The sequence below is a fragment of the Cyprinodon tularosa genome, unplaced genomic scaffold (assembly GCF_016077235.1).
Source record: "Cyprinodon tularosa strain WSP-4 unplaced genomic scaffold, ASM1607723v1 ctg221, whole genome shotgun sequence".
In the NCBI taxonomy this organism is placed as follows: Eukaryota; Metazoa; Chordata; class Actinopteri; order Cyprinodontiformes; family Cyprinodontidae; genus Cyprinodon; species Cyprinodon tularosa.
The window spans coordinates 583,128-610,245 of NW_024038824.1; the positions used below are offsets into that span (position 1 = coordinate 583,128).

Sequence of the window (27,118 nt, forward strand, 5' to 3'; positions counted from 1 at the left end):
GACAGAAGTTCTGAATGGGAAAACATATTTTCTCTTTAACCGCTTTATGGAAAAGCTTCATCAAAACAGACAATAAGGTGCTGCTTTAGGCCAAATGGAACCACACCAGATACTGTATGTTTGGCTTTGATGCACAGCACCATGTTTGGAGAAATCCAAAAGAGCTTAAAAAAAGGTAAAACATCTCATACTGACTCTCAAGCACAATGACAGGTGTGTTTTTTTTCTGGTTTTTCATAACAAGATATTGTTCTCAAAGCTGAAACTTGGCCCAAACTGGGTCATTAGCTGTACAGTGATTCCAAACAGCAACAAATCTTTTGCAAAATTTAAGAAAAAAAATCAAGCTCTTGCTATGACCTAATCAAAGTTTAGCATCCATCACCATTGACGCTGTGAGAAGAAGAAATCTAGGCTAACCTTTCAAAACAACACAGCTTTGAAAGATGTACTGCATGGGAAAAAAAGAGGCCATGTTCCAATATTAATATTCACATGTCCTCCCATGTTTTAATGAGGTAGAAAACACTTTTAAAAGGTTGAACGGCACTAATTGGTAGTTTTTAACGAAAAAATAAAAATAATAATTGATATGCATTTATGCATAAAAGACATTTAACAAGGTTACAAGACTTTCGTTTTCCAACAGAAAAGGTGCTGGAAAAACAAATGAATATATAATTCCAGTTGCTTGATGTCATTTTTATGGTTTTATTCATTTACTCTTTTTATGTGTGTGTGTGTTTTGTTCAGACCTCGTTGTCCCGGTCCTTCTCCAGGAAGTGCCGGGCCACGTGGCTGGGCAGGATGTTCCTCAGCATGTTCTCGTTGTGTTCTCGCAGCTCCTTCATCTCGTTGATCTCCTCTTTCGCCTGGACACGCCACAGGAAGTCCAGCCGGGCAGTGTACTCCAGCTGAAAACAAACACATAAAACACAAACAAAATCACACACTTGGTCTGGTCTTTTCTTTGGAATCAGTTTGGTTTGAATCCATAAGTACTTAACTGTCAGCTATTGTAAACCAAACTGAAATCGAAAAGCCTTATAGTCAGGGATAAAACCCCACATTCACATGAGGAGGCAGACTGCTGGCTGGATTGTGAGGAAAGCAAATAATTACACCTTTATGATAACAAAAAATAAAATCTTTAAGCTATATGAGAGTGTTTTCAAGCTTTGCAGGCTTGACATTTTGGAAACAAACTGTGTGAAAATGAATGAAAAACAAAACAAAAACGACAGCAAAAGAGCAAAAAAAAAAAAAAAAGCTGAAACAAAAACAAGTGAAATGTTTTTACCAAATCCACTATTAAAAAAAAAAATGATTTCCAAATTCACAAAATTAAATTTCGAGGTTTTGCTTTACGTCAGCTTTGGCTTTAATATGAGCCTGCATGAAAACAGTGAAGGGCCACAGTCAGGTCTGAATTTATTCTCCTACAGCCATTTGTCACCTGAACATTTTTCAGTTACATTTTTTTTTTCTAAATAACAAATATGATGTTACTCAGATGAATATGGGGGTGTTTGCATTTACATGGCTCACCATCCAGGGTAACATCTTCTTGTCAAATCAGTGAGTAGCACACGCCGCCTGGGTGAATATGACCAAATGCCACAGCAAGTAAATTACTTTGAATTGAACTTTTTTTCGCCAGTGAAAATCGAAATCTAGAATATTTTAACCTGATTAAAGATTCTTAAAACAAACTTCATTCTTTTCTGTCTGTGAAAAGACAAATAATTTGACACAAAAATTAAAACTACTTTTCTTTTTAATCTTCTATATCGTATGATGGATTATTAGTACCAGGCTAGAGATTTTTTATTTTTATTTTTTAATACGAGAATAAAAATTTGTAAAATTACAAGAATAAAGTCCTAATATTACGAGAATAAAGTTGTATTTTATGAAAACTCTTACAAGAATAACTTTCTTCCTTAAAATGAGGAATGTGGAGCATCTTGTGAAGTCATACTTTGGAATTGGTTTCCCAAATAAGGAAATATCAATTATTTTAGCACACCAGCATCAAATTATTATCAGTTTGTCTAGGACAGTGGATTCAGGTTTCTGTTTGGTGCTGCTGGTCGGCTGCCATATGCTGGTTGAAGCTCAAAGCTTTTTTTCTGAAACGCGTTGTGGTTTAATGTTGTTTTTTAAGAAAATAAAAGAGATGTGATCCAGTATTTGTCCTCAAAGCTTTTGGGTGAAAAAGCTTCAGCTAAAGACTGTTACATTAATCCCTCATTAAATGTAACTCATATAAATCAGGTGATAGCATCCATTGCAACATTATAACATTTAATCATCGGATATAGTACAAGACAATTTAAGACAATCTGCTGTGCAGCAACAGCAATTAAGTAAAATTTGCATTTTATGAAATAATTAATTGAAAAAAGTCCTGGGAATTAATCAGGGCCAAAGAAGTGTCTGCCTGCCGAAGGGATGAATAATAATAATAAAAAAAAAATTGGAGTACTATTTCTAGGACAGGACAATGAGCGTGAAAGAATTTCTATTTCTCTTTGGGGCGTTCTGATTAATTATGGCACCAATTAGTCGCCTAATAAGAGCAGTAGAACAGGAACTTCAGCCTAGTTTTCTGTTTCTCTCCAATTAACATGAAACTAGTTGGAAAGCGAGCAAATATCTCAGTGTCTGCTGAAAGAGGGCTCCACTGAATTGCTAGTTAACTCAAGCTCTGCACTTTCATTTCAACCATTCAACACTGTTTTATTCACAGATTGACACTGCTTTAGAAGCTCGGTCTGACAGGACGTTACATTTTGGTCAATGATTTAGCTGAAGGCAACATGACTTCTTTCTTGTTTTTTGGAGATATTTAATCTCTTGTCCAAAAGTTATCATCAGTCCTGAATTATTTGGAAGTAGCAGGCATACTGTAACGTGTAGTCAGAGCTATCACACTTAACTATTTGCTCAATTAAGGTTAAAATAGGGCATTCAGGACCTACCTATACGTAAGTGGGCCTCCCTCTATTCAGCTCAATCTTTGGGTCGTCATTGTTTCCTGATCATCCACATATGTTCCCAACTATACCTTGTGAGTTGTTTTGTCTGTCTCATGAAACAAGGGATGGCTACATTATATTTGGTGTCAGCTCAAATGTGAGCCCCCCCTCCTGCGTATAATGGCTTGTCATGGATGACCCAGGATTTGTACACTACTGAAACAGTTTAAGGCAAACAGAATGAGATATTTGAAGAAGTCTGTTTTTGATTTTAGAGTTTTGTGTTTGCATTACTGATCTTCATAAATCTATTTCCTGTTTGTAATTCTACTTCCATCCGTATGGACCTCCTGAGGCCATATCGAGCCATTGTTTGTAAACCTCTATTCAGTTCTAACTAAACCGGTAGTCAGAAGATGTTGTGGATTGCATTAATTCCAACCCATTTGCTCGTTTAAAATATGACATCTGCTCTGCAGAATTTTTATTTATTTTTTCTTACAATTTTAGTTTTAATTCATGAAATTTTACAATATATCCTATGACTATTTTTATTCTTTTAGACACTCTTTCAATAAGGTTACGGCACATGATTTTAAATATGTTGTTACCATTAGTTTGATTGCATCCTAGTAAAATATTTTATTTTGGTGTATAATATAATTCCCCTCAAAGGTTCAAATGGACAAAGAAAAAAAAAAAAGCAGTCTTTTGGCCAGATTTTGATGAGGATCATAGCTCAGACCAGATGGTTTCTCTGCTACTAAAAAAGTGAAGCAAAAAAATGACCACTTCAACCAATTACATTGCTTTCAGTTTAATTTTAGCTAGCAGAATTAGCTACTACTGGGGCTAATAATTTAACAAATACATCTTTACTAAAAGTGGCCCCAGATAAATCATTGCTTTTCAAGCAGAATGGCAACTACAAAAAAGCAAAATATGATACAAAATAAACCTTAATCAAAGTGACCGAGGCTGCTGGTTAACAGATTTAAATAGGTCAGGTCACTGTAAATCAATGAGAAATGTTTGTTGGGAAACTGAAACGAAAAAAAAAACAGCAATAGACACACTTTAAGAATAACCAACAATAATAAATAACATAATATGAAATAATCCTAAACAGATGTTTCCATAAATATTATCAACAATTCATCACAATATTATCTTGTCTTCAGTATCACTACGCATTTCTAATGTACTTATTATTTGGAAACAAAAGTATTTTTCCGAAGTTGTTCAGCATCAAACGACGTAGAAATTGCATAAAAAGAAATTAATAGCCCAAATATGAGGTAAAGGCAGGCATACAATGTATGATTTTGTGCCCGTGTCGGGCCGATTCTCCAGTCATGGGAGAACTTTTTCAATCAGGTCGAGCCTCATCGTGCATCCTGCTTCGTGTAGTATACAGGGGGTAACAAGGACCAATCAGCCTCTCCCGACCACCTCCCCGTCAGGAATCGTAAGGTCGGGAGAAAATCAAAGATGTCTGAAATTCACTCGGCCCTTGTAAGTTGTTCGTATGTGGATCCTGCTGTTGAAGCAGAGCTACGAGCCGATGTACCAGAACCTCATGCACTGCGCATGTGCAAATAATGGAGTTTTTCTTCCAGATTTAAGAGTCCGACCAGCGCCATCTCTCAGTGCTGAATCCAATATGTGGTATTTGGACGTACAGTGTGAGCAGGTAGACCGCATCAGAGCGCCGGGCCGTACAGTGTAAGAAAATACATCGTGAGTTGTTAACTTTTAAACCCTGCAGTTTCTCATACAGTTTGAGCTGTAGCTGAGCACAATGATTGAAAATATTGTACAGTGTATGCCCAGCTTTAGTAGGATATTAAGATCTATTTCAGAATACGACAGCCAACTAATTTGTTGGCCTAAACTAAACAATATGTTCTGTTCTGTCCAGTTCTCTCTTGCTCATCAGGTTCCTGTTTGTTTCCAGGGTGACATTAAAATTTGATAACTTACTTTCAAGGGTTTACATAGACTGAGACCCTTGCACCTGTCACATCTTCTTCATATCCACATGCCTGTAAGAGCACCAAGGTGGAGTAACCAGACGCTCTAGGCTAGCCCAATACCACATTAAAGGCTAAGGGGTGACCAAGCTGCTCAGTAACACACAACCTCAAATTGCTATGAAAAACTAATTTATTCTTCCAGATGTTTTGTTCCAGCTGACACCACTTTTAGACGGTTGTATTTCTTCCAAAAACCTTCTTTGATTCTGTGGTGGCATTAGCCATCTTCTATGGAGCTGTCTGTTGGAGCTGTGGCTTATCTGTAGCTGAGAGGAAGTGGCTGGATAAGCTGATCAGGAAGACCAGCTTTGTGATTGGATGCTCTCTGGACACAGTGCAAGAGGTGGGAAACAAAAGGACCCTTAACTAAAATGACATCTCTGTTGGATAATATCTACCACCCCATGCATGAAGCTGATGCTGAACTGGAAAGCTCCTTCAGTGACAGATGGCTGCACCCTAAATGCACCAGGGAGCGTTATCACAGATCCTTTCTACGCGCAGCTGTAAGACCTTATAACCATCACTGTTCCCAACAAACTCAATAAATTTTTACATTGATGCTGATTTGTGCACAGTTTTTGTCTTAGTCACTTAATTAACATGCTGCTGTCACTTTTGCAAATCTCTGGCATTTCTGCTATTTTCCCACATCCAAGTAAAAGTAAAAAAGTCCACAGCTGTAAATTTATTATTTATTCTCCAGATGCACAGTTTTTATATTTGTAAAAACACTGTTCACTACAGTATTTTATTTGTGTTTTTCTTTTCTTTTGCTACTGTAACAACATAATTTCCCCATAGTGGGAGAATAAAGGGATTTTTTTTTATACTATTCTATTCTATTTATGCCTTGCTGTCTCTTGAATAGTTTATGCACATTGTGATATTTAATTGTTTTTTGTTTTTTTTTTGGTTTCTTATCATTTAACTGTAAAGCAATATATGCTTTTATTGCATCATATAAATACATTTTACCTTAAATGAGTCAAGTGATTTAATTGCCTTCTTTGTTCTAACTAAGGCAATTAAACATTGTCAAACGAAACTGATAACATTTCTGTTCTTTATGAGAAGAAACAGCGAGTGACAAAATAAAGAAAATTGTATAGAGAATTAAATAGGCATTGAGTTCAAATTGCTAGAGACAAACGTAGTTGTAATAGAACGAAAAACTTTTTTTGAGGCACTCTGATAATAGCTGTTCTCTACACTCAGTGGCAACAAAGATGTGCTTCATGTAGCATCCTCCACAATCATGGACTCCTGAATATAAATAAATAACATTGGAATTAAATCAATACTTTGATAGAAGCAACATGATCTAACAGTAAGAAAATACCAAAATGAATAAAACAGCAAACATTTTTATCAATTTATTTAAGGATCAAAGGTATCAGTAAAATGATGTGGTCAAAACAGCACTGATTGTTTTCTGACACCTAAACAGCATTTTTATCCATCAGTCTCAATCCACAGGCCCTAAATGTTTTGCAAATATTTATACCTGGGATGACGGGGTTAGGCATGTCCCCAAAGTGGCTGCTTTGTGTCTAGGTCCTGATATTTTGCTGATTAGAAGAGTTGTATTCAAAGAGAGAGAGAAAGAAGCCTTGATTCAGAGTTGATTGTTGACATATTTAGACTTTTCTCTTACTTTTCTGTATCAAAGACATAGACACTGGTACATTTAAGTTGAAAATAAACAAGTCTAAATTAATTCCTTTCAGATTGTGTAAGAAAAACCCACTCCCATCTGGTCAGAACCATCTGATGTGTTCCAGTAAGACATATCAGTTACTTCCTGATGTTTATTATTGGCCTAAGTGCTACAATAATTCATTTCTGAATTTGTCAAAGATGATGAAGTAAAAAGGAGCAATAGATTTAACAGAAGACATCTCGGAGCTAATCTAAAACAGTCAGCTACTTTGTTTGACAAAACAACATAGATATAATTTTGAAAACCATACAAAAACAAAACAAAAAAAACCTTAAATGTCGCAGGGTAATTTATCTAATAATTAACTTGAGGAAACCTTTAATATCCAAAATGGTCTGCTAAATTTCTTAACAATTATTTTAAAAACATCAGCCAAACAACCTGAATGCCTATATGGGCAACCTCTTGGATCTTCAACTGACCAAATTTACAACGTCTTTGCCCTTCCAACTCAAAAATAATAGAATCCATTTTTTTGTCTCCTTACCACATATACTACAAGACACTGTTACACCCAGTCAAAATGATCAAGGCTAAATAAAGATGATTTTATTTCTTGATTGTTGCCACATCTGAAGCCAAAAATTTTCCCTCTGAATAGGCTGAAACAATTTGAAGTGAAGAAAATAAATGATCCTCAATATATTACAAGTGAGACAAGTAGTCTCACAAAAGGACACAAGTGTTATAAATAATCATACAAGCAGATTTATTTATCGTGCACACATGTACCGTAAACTATTCCCTACGTGCATTTTCAATGTTTTATGCCTGCAGATAAAATGCTATGAGCCCCCCCATGTCACAAGCCTGGGTGCATGATCCTCCTCAGCTCTCTGTGCACTTGTGTCAAATTTTCTCACTTTAAAGGTTAGAAAAACACACAGAAATTAAACTGCCTGTTACTGGCTACTTTTCAAAAACCTTGCTTGTTGAGAAGGTACTGCTCTGTTCCCTGCTGTTCCAAGGCATGGATTAGCGAGGCATGGACTTCATATGCAAGGCATTGTTGGGATCTGGAGGTCTGTCCACTTTCTCCACCAGAGGGCGTACGAGATCTCCTGGAGCCGGAGCTGATTGCACCACCTGTCGCTCATCTGCTCATCAGGAGATCCGTATTTAAGGAGGCAGAGGACTTCTCTCCAGTGCCAGAGTGTTTGCCAGTAACGGTTAGCAAGCCTGAGCCAACCAGCCTGTCTGAACCTCTGACTCCCTGAAAACCTGATCTGTTCTCTCTTCTCTGCTTCCTAGATTGAACCTGCCAGAAACCTGAAACCCTGAAGAGTTTCTCTGCCAGTCATCTGCCTGTCCGTTCTCTGAAGAACCCTGGAGAATTATTCCTGTCAAAGTTCTGCCTGCCCGCTCTCAGAAGATTCTGGAAGGAAACTCAGATCTGTTATCTGCCAACACGCAAGTTAAGCTCTGTCTCTGCCAAGCCCTCAGCCTGCCGACAGCCTCTGGACCCTCAAGGTTCCCCCCCTCTGCCGCTCTGCTCAACTCCTGAACAGGTACAGCCTTGCTCACTCTCAACCTACAAATTACCTGGACCTCCACTAACTCCTCTGTCCCCCTCTGCAGTGAACCCACTCGTGACCAGTCCTGGATCTGATAACTCTGTGTGCTTTTCAGAACCCATTCGTGACCAGACGAGTTCCCCTCTGGATCTGTTCATTTATTTTGTTCAAACACTTCAATAAACCTTTGAACTTTTCTCCTGCCACTGAGTGTTCTGCATGTGGGTTAGGCACCTTAAGCCAAACATGACAGGCATGGACTTCATATGCAACAGAAACCTCTGTCGCAGACTTTTAACTCTGTTAACAGAATGCTCGACACAAAAGTTGTTTAGCTATAATTGTAAAAAGTACACCTAAACATTTCTGAAGTTTCTGTCACAGTTTTCTACAAACAGAAACAAAATAAATTAAACAAAATCGTATGAAATGAACTAAATGGGCTGTATCACATCAGAGAAAGTAGAGGGGAAAAAAGACACAGCCTGCAGAGCTCAACAAGCTGTCTCTTCAGTTCAATTGAAATTACAAATATTTCATTGATCCTAAAGGGAATTAATTTATATATATATATATATATTCAAAGAATTGTTCTTTTTTTGTTTTTCAAAGAATTGTTGGAAAAAGGCTGATGTAAAGAAGCCTCTGACTGAGGACACTGTGTTGTTTAAGAGTCTTCTGAAGGGTTGTCAATAATGTTCATCTAATAAAGAATTCCTCTTTATAAAATCATCACCCTTGTTTTGTTCACATTTAGGAACCAGATGGGTGCTTCAAAACCATGCAACAAATTGGTCAGCCAGTTCCCTTTACTCAGCTCTCTGTCCATTTCTGATTCACCAAAAAACTGCATAGTTATCTAAGTATCTCTGAAGATGACATGACTCGGTCTTGTACAGGAAGTCAGAAGTGTATAGAGTAAAAAGTAATGGTGAGAGTAACGTCCCCTGTGGTTCGGACTACATGGCCAGACACCTGACCCTTACATCTCAAAAACCATGGTCTGTTTGTCAAGTATTCCCCAAACCCTCCAACTAGGATAGAATGCTGTCTTTTTATGACTGCCCAAAGGAAAATAGCCACATTTCTACAGTCATCCCAGGTTAACAGCTGGGGTGTCTAATTCCAGTCCCACCAACCCACAACTTTGGGTAATTTCCTTCACCAAACAAATATGTGAATTTCCCGATCACCGTGTCATTCAGTTCTTCAAAGGCCTGTAAGTGAACCATTCATTTGATTAAAGGTTGCAGGATAGTGCTTTCCAAAGACTAAGGTTGGGTCTTTGTTTTATCTGATAATGGTGCAGCTTCAAAGAGAAAATAGCATTGACTGCTTTGCTCAGGAAAGGGAGATTAACCAAAAATAATATGGCCATCAAAGTGTCCAGATATCAATCTGACTGGACATTTATGGTCACTGCAACAATGGTGCTTGTCAAAGCTCCATCCTACAGAACTGTTAGGTTACTTGCTGTATGTAAACATAAAAAGTATTGTTCTTTTAAAACTCAAGTATTTCAAGCTTTTCAAAATGCCAGAAAAGGATGTTTCCAGAAAAAAACTTGAATCAAATCTGTCTAAATCATTAAACTGCCTATATATGCTTTAAGCATTTTAAAGTAAACCAGTGACCTTTAAATTATGAAATATTGGCTTAACATTGTGGAATATTCATAAATATTTGGTCCTTTTCTTTTAATGTGAAATATTGGAAAACAGACACTTGTCTTCATTGCAAAGTGGCCCCTCCTTGTCTGGGTCCAGCCAATTTCACGACCCTTCTTCTGAAGGCTGAAAAAAGTCTACGGGTGTTTTTGATTTTAAAGGCTACATCCTCCAAGGACACGGCCTTAAAGCCAAACCCATTTACATAGTAACAGATAAAAACCTTTTGATATATCAAACATTACCTGCCACATATCTGACTCAATAACCTTTTAAAAAACTATTTACATTAATTTCAGAGGGATCTATTCACCTACTTGTATTACAAGAAACTGCACTTCCAATTATTCACCACTCTTCGGCACCAAGTGAGACGAGGGATCTTGCAATCCGAACAGACCTCAGCACCCCGCTATGACATATCAGCCTCCGAATCTGACCTACAGAAGATTCTGAATTTGAATTCAGCGTAAGACCTCGCAGAGCAAATATTTTCATGACCAGAAACCGTTCAAAAGGAAAACAATTGCCGTCACTGCGCCAATGACCTACTCAGTTACTTCATCTCAACTTTGACCTCACATTACCACTAGCGGATTACATATAGTACATGTCTTTTCAATGTGCAGGCGCAATGCAATCAAAATAGGTGCTCCCTGGATGAGGTGGGTACTATCATCTCTTTGTAGACATGTCCAACATGACACAGAGGGACTGTTGCTCAGAAAGCAGAACTCAGGAAGATGACTCAGTGATGCACATGTCAAACAAAACCCCCACTTTATGAACCATTTTGATGAGGGAATAACTTAATTACACAGTGTTTTAACAAACTGTTTTGTATTATATAGGCTCTGACTATTAGAAATGAGAGAAGTTGGTTTAAATTCTGCAAAATGAACCTTTTGGCTAAGAGCAACCAGTCTCTTTTCATATGCACTATGTCTCTTTGCCTGATGCAACACCTTTTCAGAGCTGAGAGTGTCAAAGGGCTCGTGCTGTGAGCTGTCATTGTCTCTTGCTTGCCAAACAAGTGATCGAATTGACCCAGGGAAAATCGATACTGTATGCCACTGGATGACTTCAAGTACGGCTCCTCTCTACTTTCATGAGGCTACAAAAGACCTTCAATTACGTCTGCCTCCCCACCATCTCAAACCAACGCTGAGCTGCTGAACTGCATGATCAAAGGTTGCCATAGAGAGAGCATGAAAGCAGCAGGGTGATAGCAGTTTCCTCCAGGCTGTCGACCCTGACTCCATCTGAAAGAAAATGGCTCATGTAGCGCATCAGACCTGTAAAGTAAACTGAGTTGTTTGGGCTTTGATTCCTGTTTACGATGTGGAAAATAAGTCATCCTCGTTCTGTCAACTTCATGCCAAAATATGCCACAACAAAAAAGACGGAGTCTCTTTATCTGAAGTATTTATGGCTGAATTTCTGCAATGCTAAATCTTCCTCCTCAATAATATGTTTTATGAATTCATAAAGCACAAAAATACATGCTTAAAAGATGTGTTATACAAATTTGTGCATTTAATAGATCTATAAGCTTTTCTTCATGGATCTGGACTTTTGTAAAGTTCAGACCTGTTAATCAATACCCAAACCCTTCCTTAAGCATAACTCAAGCAACCTTTGACACATACTCACTATTAAGAAATTACTCTTATATTAAAACATGCTATGTGTATTAAAATCAGGTCAATCATTTCTATTCTTAGGCAGGCCTCCATCTTATGGCCACCTGTCTGAAGGGTGAGTTGAGCAGCTAAGAAATATGGCATTCACGCACAGGACACTTTGATATTTGAAGATCTGTTACATCAAGCTCACAAATAACCATATTCTATGATTCTGCACACTACTTGCATCTGTGATATAGACCTTCACTATTTTCATGGCTGGAGTCAGATCTTACAGGAAGGCTGCTATTGATATTTTCAAAATATTTAAGGAACTTTTCATCAAAACTCATTACTGAATATTGGAGGTTTTTGACCATGTTTCTTAAAGATGTCTGCAGGTAATACTGGTAGTAACCTAGCATACCCTCAAACTTTGGCATATAAACATTTTCTTAACCAATCTGCTTTTTTCAGATGACAAAGAAAAGGGTTTTAAATATTAAGCAATACTTCAGGAAACACTATGACTTAAACCAAAATGACTCAGTGATGGACTGAGGATGCAGGCCAAGAAAGAAGCCCTTCTGACTTGTACCTTAAAAAGCCATATCTGTTGTCAGAAAATAACATTATTTCAAAACCACATAATAAATGCTGGTTATATTATTGTGCATCATTTTACTTAATGCTAATATTAATAATGTGATGTATGTGATGCCATTGCTGATATCGAGCATAGAACTTCTCAGCAGCCAGTTGACATTTCGGTTGGTCACACTTACCGTATACACCAAATGTTGCTTGCCAACCACCACAAAACATAAGAATAAAAAGAGGCATCAAAAACAGTGAGTGGATGGGTTCTGCTTCATGATAATACAGTAGAGTCAGTCACAGTCAATTGTTAAAACTGAACCATGGGACTAAACTTGACGTTGCACTTCTAGAACATGTTCAATGGTTTTACGGCTAATACAATGAGAATATATTTTCATAAAGGCTTCAGGAAGAGTGATACATGGTGATGGCACCTTCAAGCTGGATTGAACTAGTTTCAAATTCTAAACCTCAAAGCAAAATATAGATAGTTAATGGATCATGGTATATCAGGGCAACCCTGAAGCTATTCAAAGTGGCCTCAGTCTTTTAGGAAATGTATTGACCGTACTTAAAGTTGGGGTCCATGCCAGTAAAACCAAGCAGTTTATGTGATCTCTACCAATTCTTCCATAAAAAGGCAGTCAGTGTTCTGATCAGAATTGTGCCATGACAGCTACCAAAGCAGGTTGTTAATGTGCGATTGGACAAGATTTGGTAAAGGAATATGAATGAATTTTTAACTTTATGTCTAACTATAACTTTGTGTGTAATAAGTTTTGGCCTCGGCAGATGGCCGCTCACACTGAGCCTGGCTCTGATGGAGGTTTCTTCCTGTTAAAAGGGAGTTTTTTCCTCTCCACTGTCGCTACAAGCTAAGTGTGAGGGATTGCCTTTGATTCAATGCAATCAACTGGTTTTCCTTAGATAGAAAACTTTGAATCAATTTGACTGTATGATCTGGTGAACTGTAAAGTGAGATGACGTGTTGTGAATTGGCGCTATATAAATAAACTGAAATGAAAATTTAATGAAGATTTACAGCCTTTGCAACCCCTTCGTATTTCTATAAAGACGTAGCAGATGTACATAATCATTTGACCCAGGTAAAAAGCAATTCAAACAAAATCAATAGAAGTGTCAAGTATTAACATTATGTTAATGCTCATGATTAGCTCCTATTATTATGTCACTGGAGTAACCAACAAAGCCAATCCACTTAACCAGTTCTAGCAAATGAAGCATGAGAAAATGCAATCTAGAAATAGGGAGGTCAAATGGCTTTAACATGCTTGGAGACGCAGCGACACGGATATCAATAAAAGACTCACAGTCCTCTTTTAGGGAAACGCACCTGCTGGAGATGTATTTGTTCTGAGGAAAAGGAAGGCTAAATTGAGAATGTGGCTATGGATACAAGGAAAAGTTAGACATTTGTGTACATTTTATAATAGGGCTGGGCGATATAGAAAAAAAGCTTATCGATAAAAAAAAAATGCATATTGATCGATATCGATAATTATTGAAAAGATTTGAAACCATATTTTATGTGCAGCTCTGCCTGGACTTTTTATGATATTGCTAAATGATTAAATTTTTATAAAAAACACAAACACAGACTTCGAATTAAATCTTTATTTAACCAACTTTTTTAAGCATAACAGAATTGTTTTTAAGAAAAATAACTTAAGAGACCTGGGTTATGTTATTAAATACTGACAAAGAATAAACTAAAGTGACCAGAAAAGTGACCAAAATAAATATAACAAATAAATAAATGCCCCCCCCACCGCCGCCCCCGTTTCCTGCTTTAAGCTGAGTTATTACTTTGAAGTTTCTAGCCCCTCAGCATTTTTATCTCAATTGTTAGAACTATGTGGGAAACTGCCCAGAACTGAAAATATATGTATATTTTCCCGAAATTCCTCGGAGGAGAGCCGCGTCGGGGCCTACACAGCTCCTACTCGTGCAGGTGTGAGCGGCTGAGATGATAAAAAAAATAAAAGTTGGTTGTGTTATCAGACTTGGTTGTCACTGGTTCCCGACACATTTTCCAGATGACTGTGGTTTGTTTTTGGTCCGACTTGCCATGACCAAAATACTGCCAGACTGCCGAACTACAAAAAAACCTTCTTTGAAACAATTTCCTCCGCCTCTCCTTGCTGCGACATCTTCATGTGCTTTGTGTTGTGGTTTGAGAGGGCGGCGCTTTGTGACGGCGTGCCTGGGTCCACGATTGTGATTGGTTGGGAGCAGGGCCGGCGATTGCTACAGGCGAGCTAGGCAATTGCCTAGGGCGACAAATGTGTTGGGGGCGCCCTCTAGCGTCGCCCTTAGGCTTACTTCCCATTAATCATAGAATTAGAAAAAAAAAGCGAATTAAACCGGTTATGAAGCGTCCGTCAGTTTGACTTAACCTTACGTATATATAAATAGCAAAATATGAACAAATAAATATACCACCGTTTTTTTATTTATTTTTTCACATTTAAGAGAAAATCGGAAAAGATTCACTTTCCAAGCGCCCTCCAACCCGGAAGTCGTGACGTCAATCACTGCAGCATGTCCACCAATGTTTTGGAATGAAATTGTAAGCAAACGTACTTGCTTAACTTTGCTCGCGGTAGGGCCCATCTTAATCATCCACTCAGAGTATCACTGGTAAGCGCACACAGACTTTGTAGCTTGTCCGGTCAGTTAAAAATATTAATTGTGAAATCCGTGTTGTAATCAGAAGCATACAAGCTAGTTAGCTTGAGAGTAAATAAAGTTTCAGACGTGCTGCGTGATGATGTGTTCAGATTGGCTCAGTAAAACGACAATTAGGTTATCATGATGCGTTCAAGTGTAACGTAAAGAAAACGGCAAATTTTGTTTTTGGCGAGAAACATGAGTAATACAGTTGTATATTGCTCTATATATAATTAAACTACTGATGCCAACATTTATTAAAAATTACATTTAATTAAAAATACAATTATTTATTTGTTAAATATTTTCCTAATCACTAAAAACATGATGAAAAGTGACAGTAGACAATACATTAACCAACAATTGTGAAAATATATTCTAGTTAGTTTTATGTCATTTCGAAGTGGCCTATTACATTAGCCATGTTCATTGAAGGCTGGAAACGTTTTTGTTATGCTCACTTGTTAAGCAATAGAAGCAATACCAGTTCTGTTAATAAAATTTTGTTGCATCGTCTTTCCACCAAATAACAGAAAAGTATCGATAGTGGTATCGATAAAGACTCGGATCGATAAAGAGTATCGATAAAGGTATCGATATCAATAAATATTAATGATCCCCATCCCTAATCTTGACATCATTTTTTTCTCAGTATATATATGCAGCAGAATTATGTGCTATATTATTAGCTTGAGAATGGGTAGAAGATACTAATATAAATAAAATATTTTGTAGTGATTATCTGCATTGAGTATTCAAAAGGGATGTACAAATAATCATCAAAATATATGAAGTTATGGCTGTTCATCATAGAATATGTGAACAAAAAAAAACAACAACTTCAAACTTTTAATTTTGTAATGGTATTCATAAAAGCACTTTTGTTTGTAGAGGGTTAATCCTTTCTTTAATCACTAATCAATGTCAGAAATCAGGGTAAATATACCTGATATATTTTATTTAGAGGAAAATTTTGTTTATCTCATTTCTATTTGTGTTCAAATGATTTAATTGAACTGGAACAGAAAATTTAATTTAATGTTTATCAATTACTTTTTTATGTAGTCCTTGGTTGAAGAATTTCTTAAATTTATTATTTTTTATTGTTATTTGGTAATTTCTGAAATTGATTTATTTAATATTTGTTTAATGTGTGTTAAATTTGTTAACAACAAAGATTGAGAGATTGAGTTTTGTTAACAAAACTCAATCTCGCCTAGGGCAACCAAAGGGCTAGAACCGGCCCTGGTTGGGAGGAAGCAGTGACTAGCATAAACCTACATGCTAGGCTACAATGAGAAGGAAGGAAAACTGCGTTTCTTTTTTATCGAACTTTTATCTACCCTCTTTTTTTCTATTGCGCCACACGTCTATCGATCGATATATATCGTTATTGAATTATCGCCCAGCCCTATTTTATAATTAAAATTAAGATTTCTTGATGATTTATTTTTTTATTCCTTACAGCTGCTCCACCTAAATATTCTGCAAAGCATGGGTTTCCTTTCTCATTTAATGTTGCTGTGATTTTCCAGACGTTTAATTAACGTCCATTTTTTTTGTATAAACATGAATAATAAATTATCTTAAACTGTGCTTACTTGTTTTTATATCTGTGTTTATATATGTATTTCTTATTACATTAAGATGTTGAATATGCCATTCTAAAATTCTGTCCAAGCCTCAAGATATGGTAAGGGTTAATATTTCATAACAGACTTTGGTGGAATTCAAAAGATGGAGCTTGGAAGAGAAAAATGCAGCTGCCAGAGATTTTATGGAACATTTATACATTAAAAATATTTTTTTTTTCCTACTATAGAGCGCACCTCACGATAAACCACACCCAGTATGTTTAAAAAAAAAAATGGAAACAGACAGTTATAAGCTGCACTGGCTTATAAGCCTGCTGACATCTATAGAGCTGTGCCCCACCAGGCCTGTAGGGGGAGCTCTACATACCCCCCCTTAGAATGGGAATGAAGAAGAATGCTAGCTCCCATTAGCTTGCGTCTCGCAGCTTAGACAGCTCATTGGTTCAACAGCAATAATGTGGCAAATAAATGTCAAAACATGTGAATGAAAAAAAAATTTGAGTGCTTTTGTTTTCCTTGAGTTACTCTCTGTTGCCCCCTTGTGTTTGTTTCCTTTCCTCTTGGCTTCCTTCTAGATCAGGCATCCCCAAATTTGGTCCTTGAGGGCCACTGTCCTGCAGATTTTTAGAGGTTTGTCTGCTTTAGCACAGCTGATTCTGATGATTGCAGTTCAGCAAAAGTCTGTTAATCAGCTTTCAATGTAAATCACCTGTGCTGGAGCAGAGACACCTCTTAAACCTGCAGGACAGCGGCCCTCAAGGACTGACCTTGGGGATGCCTGATCTAGACGCTTCCATCCACACCTGTTCTTTGTCAGCTCATTAGTAAAGTTTTTGTTCTGTCTCCTTTATATACTCTTCCTGTGTAGTTCCACAGTGCTGGTCCTCATATTTCCCTGGCTCCTCATGTGTGTTTTCCCTGATTGTCCCTGGATCCTGGCTTTCTGTATTTGTTTTTTGGATTTCTGCCTCATTAAACCTGCGAGACTCTCCTCTGCCTCCTGGTCTCTGCATTTGTTCTGCAATTAGACACCTCTGCATTGTTTAAAGCATGGGAAAAAAGTAGTGGCTTATAGTCTGGAAAGTACGGTAACATGATGAACATCACTAGAAACTGGTAGGACAGCTCTGGCATGGGTGCATAGATGATCGCCGCTGCAATCTCTCATCCCCACAACTAATGGGTCACAGAGAGAATGTTTATGGGCTCTGAATGCGAGGAGAGATTGGATGTGACACAGGAGTCATGTATATGACCCAAACTGTAGCAGAGAAATAGTACTATATTACCAATAGGTTTTGGTTTATTAATACCCTGTGAATAAGTTGAGAATTTTGTGCTAGATAGCAGTCTACAAAGATTTCTGTTACTGCTTTTGGTACAGAATATTCACATATAATGTTTCAATTTTATATCTTATGTGTTGTGTTATGTGTTTCTTCTTATTGTTTTTCAAACTAAAAAATCCTTGGTCTTCTCATTAATAGGGATTGATGTTGAGAGCAAGGAGGTTGTGGTATTAGCATCCCACCATTAGTGTTAGGCTTTATGAAGATCCTGACTTTATTTTTAAGAAATTTTGGCTGCCATCCACTCTGCTAAAGAAGCCAAAACCTGGTTTATCTGCGTGCTGGACCGGTATGACTTTATTCCCACAAAAAAGATTCTATGGAAAGCTGTCAGGAGGAAGATGAGATGAGGACATAAGGGTAGTCAGCAGACCTAGGCTACTGACTGCCCTTATTTCCTCCACAGTCATAAAGTAACTTGTACAAAATAAGCTCTGACCAAGCAGTGAACAGCACAAATGTTTTAGTAGGCTGATACTTCTGTATTATAAATCCTTTTTGCTGATCTTCGTACCTACAATATGTATGACTCAGCCATCTCCATCATTACTGATATAATGATGAAACTTTTAATTGTTAAATAAAGTGTGCAATTACTCTATGTTTTTTAATTTAATGGTCGGGTAAATCTACTCATTTGTGCAATAATTAAAGCTTTTTTTATTTCCAATTAGGTGCAGCGCAGTAGGAGAGTCTGCAAGGAAAATAAATTGACTGACTTTAATTTAGTTTGGAAACAGGGATGTTTCAGCCCAAGAAGTTTATTGTCAAAGTGAACTTGTTGTGGTGCAGGGTACCTCAGTTAATGCAACAGAATGGAGAGAATTGCGTGAAACCGATGAAACCGGATTGATTATTGAGTCAGGTTCACAAAGACAAATGAATTCATTTGCTGCTTATTTAAAACCCTTCCTTACCATGTGTAATCACTTCTTCAGGCAATGTGCTGGGGGAGACAAGTTCTCCATCTCAGCTGCCTCACATTAACAATTTCATTTAACTTTGCTCCACACCCAAAAACTAGGATTTTATAATTCAATTAACCATTGAGCCAAAGCTAAGATGAACCTTTATTCCTCAGGTGCTACTTTAAGAACCATAAAAAACATTTCTCAAACCTGACTTGTTGCATTTCCATCAAGGTTAGGGCAATAATATTCAAAATCAATTTTTTATTTCCCTTAAATATAATTTGGTAAATGTATTTTTTCAGTTTTCTGTTATTAGAATTACTCTTGTGAATTTATCCTTTTCTTTAATGGGAGGGTATGTAAACTTTCTTGCACAACTGCACACATGGACTGGATATCCATGTTTATCATGTATTTTGCTTTAAAAACTGTTATGACAGTGCACTTTGGCTTTTTGTGATAGAATCAGCTGCAATGCAATTAAAATGCATTTCACTAGTTTTTTATTTCACATCTGTTTCTCTTATGCAACAATTAAAAATTGACCTCTATAAATGACTGTAGCATAGAAGCAGAAATGTGCCAAAGAAATCAGAATCTCAGATTGTCAAGGAGGAGTATTTTTTGAGTGGATCACTGTGAAAACGGGTCATGAAAAGGCTAACTTGACATGTGTCTGACCGCCATCATACTCAAATCACATGCTGCTCATTAGCAGGGCTCAACATAAATTGAGCTTGTTAGTAGGAAGCTCGTTTGTTCGCTGTGTTTAGGATTAGGGATATATCACAAAGTGCAAAAATGGCCATAGACACATCAGGTACAGACCCAGATATTTTTTTTAAACTGAAGAAAATATATCTGGCATAATACGATGCTACACTGTTAATACTTGCCTTATTGATTATTCACTTGCATTTTACCATTTCCCAAAGAAGCCCTTTATTTGCCCCACCCTTTCCCGCATCAAATTAAGATGCAGCCATGCACTCCGAGGTTGTGCAGCATTACCGTCATGGGTATCATGTAGCTGAGACATCAGGCCTGAGTGGCTTCGATTTCTCAGAGACCAAACCATGTCTGCACATGCAAACCCCACATCATGGATATGCAGCCACAAAGATAATGCACAAAAAACTCCTAACCATCTATTCGGTATATCAGGCGTAATGAAGAGCCTGCTATGCTCTGTTATTATGCCTCAGAAGACATCAAGACCCTGCAAGGACCATTACATAGGGGCTCAGTTATTTCACAGTAGCAGGGCGTTCGTCGTAAATGGGGTATAACGATGACCTTAAGAAGATCTTTATCTGAAGTGAAACAGACCTGAAAAAGTCTAATATAATCATTGCAAATAAGAAACATTTGTATCTATGCTAAGAATCTTTTAGTGAAATAGATATTAATTGATTAACAAACTAAACAAAGCATGTTTGGACTTACCTGCTGACCATGGTAAAACACGGCGAGAAGGAACATGGCCATCAGGAGCAAAGACGTCTCTTTGGTTCCCAAGAAGTTCCTGATGGACGAGAAAAGAAAAGAAGCTGCTTATTGTGCTAATTTTTGTATTGTTCTTTTTTTTTCTTTTATCACAGTGAAGCACAAAGAGAAATCAGAAACTAAAGGCAAATAAATGGCCTGTAAATATATCATGGCTTTGTTTCTACTTTCCTGTTGTGTTTGGACTGAAATTAAAAATTAAATGTAATTGGTGATACAATCTAATTTCTTTTGATATTAAAAGCATGCATTCCTTTTAGCCATGCCATATTCAGAGAAAAACTTCAGATCAACTTGCTTTAAGTCAAAACATCAGCAACATGTAACAGGATACACACAAGAGAGGAGTCATAATCTTATGAAAAACTTCAAACTAACATGTTTTTTTTTTCATCTCCGAAACTTTGCAGGGGCTCACTGAGGATTATCGGCTCAGAGAGATGTAGAGATGCTGCTTCAGGCATTTTCCAGAGTTAAGAGCCAAACTCACATAACAAGTGAAAAATAGCACATGATTTGTTTTCAGCACGGGGGATCACTTTGTGACAGTAATAAATCCTTTGAAGTATTTTTTTATTTTTGTAAAGAGGCTAGAAACAAAACTTAGACCCAAACTTGCTGGTGTCCATAAAAACACAAACATGCTCCTGCAGAAACTTTGGGATTTTTATGCATCATTGAGTAAATCAAGATTACAATGAAGGTTTTATGCTGTATCTAATGTCACGCTTGACCTGCCACAAAAATTGGCAATTGCAATTTGAATTATGTTGATCGATAACAAAGCAAAAACAATATTGATGGAGAGCAAAAGGGCTCTTCTAGTCCTGAGAGTAAATGAGATGAGTGAATGAAAAGGATTCATTAAATTAATATTTTATGAGTTGTTTTGATTTGCGCTGTTTTGTTTTGATTCTTTTGTTTCAGATATAAACTCTGTGCTGGCAGAACGCATATCCAGACTTTTATTGCCCCAGCCTGGAGAGTTTTTCCTTCTTTACAGTGGAAACATTAGGGAAAGAAGCTTTTTTCTAGCAACTTAAAATTGAAGTCTTGTACTGTGATAAAATTGTTGACTGTCTAGGTGCAGATTTAAATATTGTGTTTGGGTTTTAAACAGTGGTGCAATGGTTAGGATTTATTTTTTAAAGTATTCGGGTTGAATCCCAGATGAAATATTTTTGTGCAAACTTTACATTATCTCTCAGGGTAGAGCATAAGACGAGAATATATAATTTTAAAATATTATAAACTCTATCTTTATAGAGTAGAATTAATTTGTTTCCTTGGAAGAAACACTAAGAAACAAAACCAGCCTTCACAGGGGTTCCTCAAAAGGGTCTATTGTTTGCCCTCTTTAATTCAAAATCAGAATCAGCTTTATTCCCCGGGTCGGTGTAAACAAACAAGGAATTTGATTTTGGTTCTATGTTGCTCTACATGACAACATTAAAAGTACAGATATATAAAAAAAAGAGACAACCTAAAGGAAGAAACTGTATTTGTGTGTCATGAACAGAGGACAGATGGACCCAGCATTCAAGGAGAGACAGTCAGTAGGAAAGTTCAAAATGTTTATTTAATAAAACAAAACAAAAGCAGAGCTGTGGCTTGTGGACACTGCAGGCGGGGGGGGCGGGGCACCGCCCAATCTCAGACACTCTGGTTTAACGGTCCAGACCACGAATGTCCCCAGTGCTGCAGTCCCGGAGGTCATGCTGGAAGCCGATCCTGGTCAGGAATCCAGAACAGACAGGAAAAGACAGAACAGGCAGGATCCAGATCAGGCAGGAACAGAAACAGGTGGCAGGATCCAGACTTCCAGGCATCCACAAGCTTCCAGGAGGGTTCAGAGTCTGACTGGGACCAGAAGCATGACCAGGTGGTCACGCACAGGAGCAGACAGGATCAGGTGCAGATGAGCAGGCACAGTGGAAGAGGGTAGCCGAGACAGGACATACTAACCGGAACTTGAAGCTGGACTTTAAACTGGTCTCCTTCCTGGAGCCAGGCTTACATGTACTGGATAAAAACTGAACCTCCCCCCATAATGAGCCAAAACCCAGAGGACTCCGCGGGGGAGGAACAGTGGACGATCAGGAGACGAGACAAACACTAAAACCCTCTTTCCACTGGCAGCTAGGATCCAGGACATGAACCAAGGAAATAAAACTAACAGACAGGCTGACAGAAAGACAAGTAATGATATGGCACTGAATGCTCAGGCTGAACTGAATATAAACCAGAGGAAACAGGTGAGAGGAATAAATTATAATTGAGGCAGGGAGGGAAAACGACAGGTGAAAGGAATGACTAATTAAGGAGCAAACAGGCCAGATCATGACATTGTGATGGCTGGTTTTAACAGTTAATGCTCTGTAGTGCCGATCAGCATTGTATAGTCTAAACCAGAGTTCACGGATTAGGTGGATCCGGACCCATCTGCTGGCTAATCTGGACCCAACCTGATTTAAAAAAATTATAAATTATTGCATGTTGTCCAATAACAGTGTCTAATTTCACTTGCACCGCTTCTCCTTTTTGTACGGTAAAGCTCTCCAGAGCGTCCGGCACCAGGCTGGATGTGATACAAATTAGCCACTCAGCTGTCAGTCAAGGCTGCTCCTGCTAGCTACTTATAGACACAGCAGGCAAACCTGTGGAAAGCCGGGCGATGGGAAAGAAGGAGAAGACGGTAAGAAAGAGAGAGCAGAGAAAGTGTGGACTGCTCGAAGAACTGCGGTGAACTGGTGAAAGAAAAGTGAAATGGTGCTCAAAGATGACCCTGCACATTTTAAATATGTTTGGCTCAACCTGCTGCTGTGAAGCAGGATGCTCACTCCATGAACAGAATCAAAAATAAATATAGATCCAGGCTCAAAATGAGCACAGTGATATGTGCTTGAGAATGGCTTTGTCTCCATTCAAACCAGGTTTAAATCCTTGCAGGGCAGCATAAAGCCCACTGCTCTCATTAAGACAGACAAAAGAAAGAAAAAAAAAATGAACGGTCAGTTCAGGTGATTTATAAAATATGAGAATCAGGAAATTGGCTATATACCAAACTGAAAGATTTTTGTTCTCTATTTCAAAAAACACTTAAGATTTTCAAATAGAAAAATGTTCCAAAGTTATTTATTTATTTTTTTTATTTATTAAAAATTCAATGTATAACATGGCTGCATAAACCTAATTTTATTTCAGTGTTAAATGCTGTTTAAAGTAACAGATTATAATCAAAAATGTCTCCGGAACTTTATAGGTTGTTGATTTTCTTTATTCGGACCCCGCTGATTTTTAATTGGTTAGCCCTGATCTAAACCATTGGTGTTGCAAGCGCAGCCCCGTGTACGACATATCCACCGAGCAAAAAATGGTTGAAATGACGACATGATTTATGTCCAAATAACCACTTCATTTGGTTATTTGGACATAAAATTTCAGATGGATGAAACATGTTATTGGGCCAGCTAGAGGGCCCATCTACTGTATAAGTCAGCATTTTCTGTCCTCTGATTGGTCAGTTAGAGCAAAACATTTACAGCCATGTTAAGCGAGCGACAATCTGCATTTCAAATTCGCTTCTGTTAAAAGGTTGTCTGGCGTGTAGTGGGAAAAAAGTATTCAACTATTCACCCTAGTTAAATAAACAGAGATCGATGGTGTTAATGGCTGATACTAAATGGAGATACTACAACTTCCTGCACAAAGACAGAAGGATGAATTTTGTATTTTGATAATAATAGATAATAATAATTTAACTTTTTTGATCTCAAACTGAAAAAAAAACTTTTACCTCTGCATTTAATCCATCCCCTTGGGGAGCAGTGGGATGCCATTGTGCGGCGCCCAGGGAGCAGTGTGGGGGTTAAGGGTCTTGCTCAGGCACCCAGAGTGCAGGCTGTGGGGATCGAAATGGGTACTTGCAACCTTCTTATAGCACAAGCGCACTGCTCTAACCACTAGGCCAACACTCCCCACTTATAAATAATCAGTATCACTGGTGAGTGTCATATATTTTATTTTTATGCTTTATGAGTTATTTTATCTGGTAATTAGATGCATATTGAATCTGAACGGCTACTGATGATGTAAATGTGGCAGAGCTGCGGTTATAGAGTAGAGGATTGCTGTTGTCTTCACTAGGCTTCTTGCTTAATTGATCTCAGTATTCATCCTCACACTAATCCTCTCAGTTATACCTGCGCTTGTTACATTTCATATATGCATACTGCTGGTGAAGATTCTCAGTTGTCCAGGTCATAGTCACTCCAAAAAAAAGAAAATCAAAAACAATCCACTGGACTTTGTTTTCAAGTTTTTCACAGTAGACCGAAAAAATCAAGTTTGTTTTCAAAACAAAAACAAGCCCTTGTAGGGCTACTGTATACAACCTGAAACTCAACGCTATTCCTTACATTTGAACTGAAAAAGCTTCCTGGACGGAAAGCAAAACGTCTTCAAACTTGGAAACAAATTCCTGTGGATTTTTTTTTTTTTGGAAATCTAAATACTATTTGGGATTTCTATTATTAAAATGTGAAAGTGGTGCCCGGCCAGTCCACTGTTGAAATAAGGTCCTGTATCACACAGCAGTGCCATCTGCATGCCTTCATACACCTTTTACCATATTTATGCTGATTCCATAGGACTTAAGTCTATAACACTAACAGACTTTCGTATTACGACTGGCCTGCTTCCAAAGCTTAATGTAAAACTGAAGTCTTTGTTCTCAGTTCTTAAAAGGTTCTTAAGTTAGAGATAGGATGCAGCTAAACTAAATAATGCCCAAAACAAAAAACACACACACAAAAAAACCCTCCAAGCAAAGGCATTGTTCCAAATAATTTACTTTAAATATGGATCAGCTACATTTTTTAGGATGCTGACCATATCTTAATGAATTTCATTTTATATATTTTTATCACTTCATATAACTTTCCTCAATACAGTATATCTTTCGTTTCAATTCCTGCATAGCCTGGTATTATTTTATTGCTCTGATTTGTTGATGCTGGAATTGTTTTGATCTCTAGAGTGAAGAACAACCTAAATAAACAGAAAGCATCACAGCAGGTGGGAACTGTTCAAACACATTTTATTTCTCATCCTGTCATATAAAAGTATAAAATATGCAGTTTATTATTTTTACTGACATACAGCAGAATAGTATTCAACATGTATAGGTGAGTTCAATGAATAAAAATATGATTGAAAATGACTGAATGTAGTGTAAAGCGCTTTGGTCAAGTCCTCCTTAAAAAGTGCTATATGTGTTAGTAGGTATAGGCTATTTATCATTTTCCATTTTACAAACTCATATCAATTAATAGACAAAGAGAGATGGTTTCAAGGCTTAATTTCTGTTAATTATGATGATGTTCTGCTTACTGGTAATTAAAACATGAGATTTAAGAGTATAATTTTAGATCAGACCAATCAAAAACACTTTAGGCAAGACAAGTTTATATATATTTCATTGGCTAGACAATTCAAGTTGCTCTACATAAAACAACATTAGAAAGTACAGATGCAGTGACATAGATGTGATTAAATATCTAATGCTGATGAGTAATTAAAAAGAGAAAAGGCTGAATAATTTAATTAGGCAAAACAATTAAATAACAGAAGGGAAAGCTCAGTTTCCTCGAGTGGTGGGCCGTTATCGGCCTTAATGGCTGCAATAACACCGACTCTTATTTGGCGATAAAAAAATAATTAATCTATTCTCACACTTGGAAGCTATGTGTATACTAATGATGACTTTCACCTTTATATTTTAGGGTGGATGTATATCTGATTGGGGGTGGGAACGAATCAGTCTTCAGACCTGACTGGAAAAAAATCAAAATCTAGATAAGTCATTTTTTCTTGAAATAAGTGCATTTGTTCTTAAATTGAGGAGATTAAAGAGACATTTTGCCAATGGAACAGGACAATTTAGATTTAAAATAAGAAAACACAATTGCATTTTCTTATTTCAAGTGCATATTATCTAATTATCTTATTTTAAGGGTAAAAATACTCATTCCATTGTCAAATTATCAAATTTACCTATTTAAATCAAGGGTAAATGCACTTAATTTAAGAATTTTTTCCTTATTCCAGTGTAGGCGTACTATGAAATTACCACATGAAACATGACGAGCTGTTTGAGCCTCTTAAGATTTAGAGTAATTTTGTTTTTGCTAAATTATTGTTACAGAATGTTATCTGATCAATTGTTATTTATTTTTATTTGACCCTCCTTGTCAGTCCGCCTCCTGCTGTGATTAACAAGCAGAAGTGGCTGCTGTGGTTGATCTGATTGTTTGGTGAAGGAGTGAGGAGTGAAGTCAACTTGGAGATCCATTTTTCGACACGCTTATCCCTACTGGGGTCGCGAGGGGTGCTGGTTATCTCCAGCTGTCTATGGGCGAGAGGCAGGATACACCCTAGACAGGTCGCCAGTCCATCTCAGGGCAACACAGAGACAAACAGGAAAATCAACAATTCGTGCACAAACTCACACCTAAGGAGAACTTAGAGAAGCCAATTAACCTAACAGTCATGCTTTTGGACTGTGGGAGGAAGCCGGAGTAACCGGAGAGAACCTACGCATGCTCAGGGAGAACATGCAAACTCCATGCAGAAAGACCCCGGGCAGGGAACCGAACCCAGAAGTTTCTTGCTGCAAGGCTGCAGCCCAACTTGCCTGTTATTTCTTTTTTATTTATTAGTAAAGAAAACTCCTTTTGAAACCAGAAAACTCTCTGCAACTGTTTTTTATTTTTGAGTGAGTCGAAAAGCTCCTCCTAAAAACTACTCTGGCTTTTTTTTTCTGGGAACTTACTAGGTTGCAAGATTAGCCGTAACAAGTAGAAAAACTTCACTGATGACTTGAAGAAAAAAGCAAGATTGGGGGATCCTGACGATCACTC

The 27,118-nt window shown here is 37.4% G+C and overlaps 1 protein-coding gene across 2 annotated transcripts in view; it reads right to left on the reverse strand.

The window, feature by feature from the left end:
* Positions 1-27,118, reverse strand: part of adcy8 (adenylate cyclase 8 (brain)) — a 153,995-nt gene that overhangs the window by 23,404 nt on the left and 103,473 nt on the right. For both annotated transcript variants that reach the window (XM_038286163.1, XM_038286162.1), the window contains 2 exons: positions 20,139-20,217; positions 756-914 (listed from right to left, as the gene is read on the reverse strand). In XM_038286163.1, the coding sequence (XP_038142091.1) occupies positions 756-914; positions 20,139-20,217 (238 nt within the window). The remainder of the gene's footprint in view (positions 1-755; positions 915-20,138; positions 20,218-27,118) is intronic.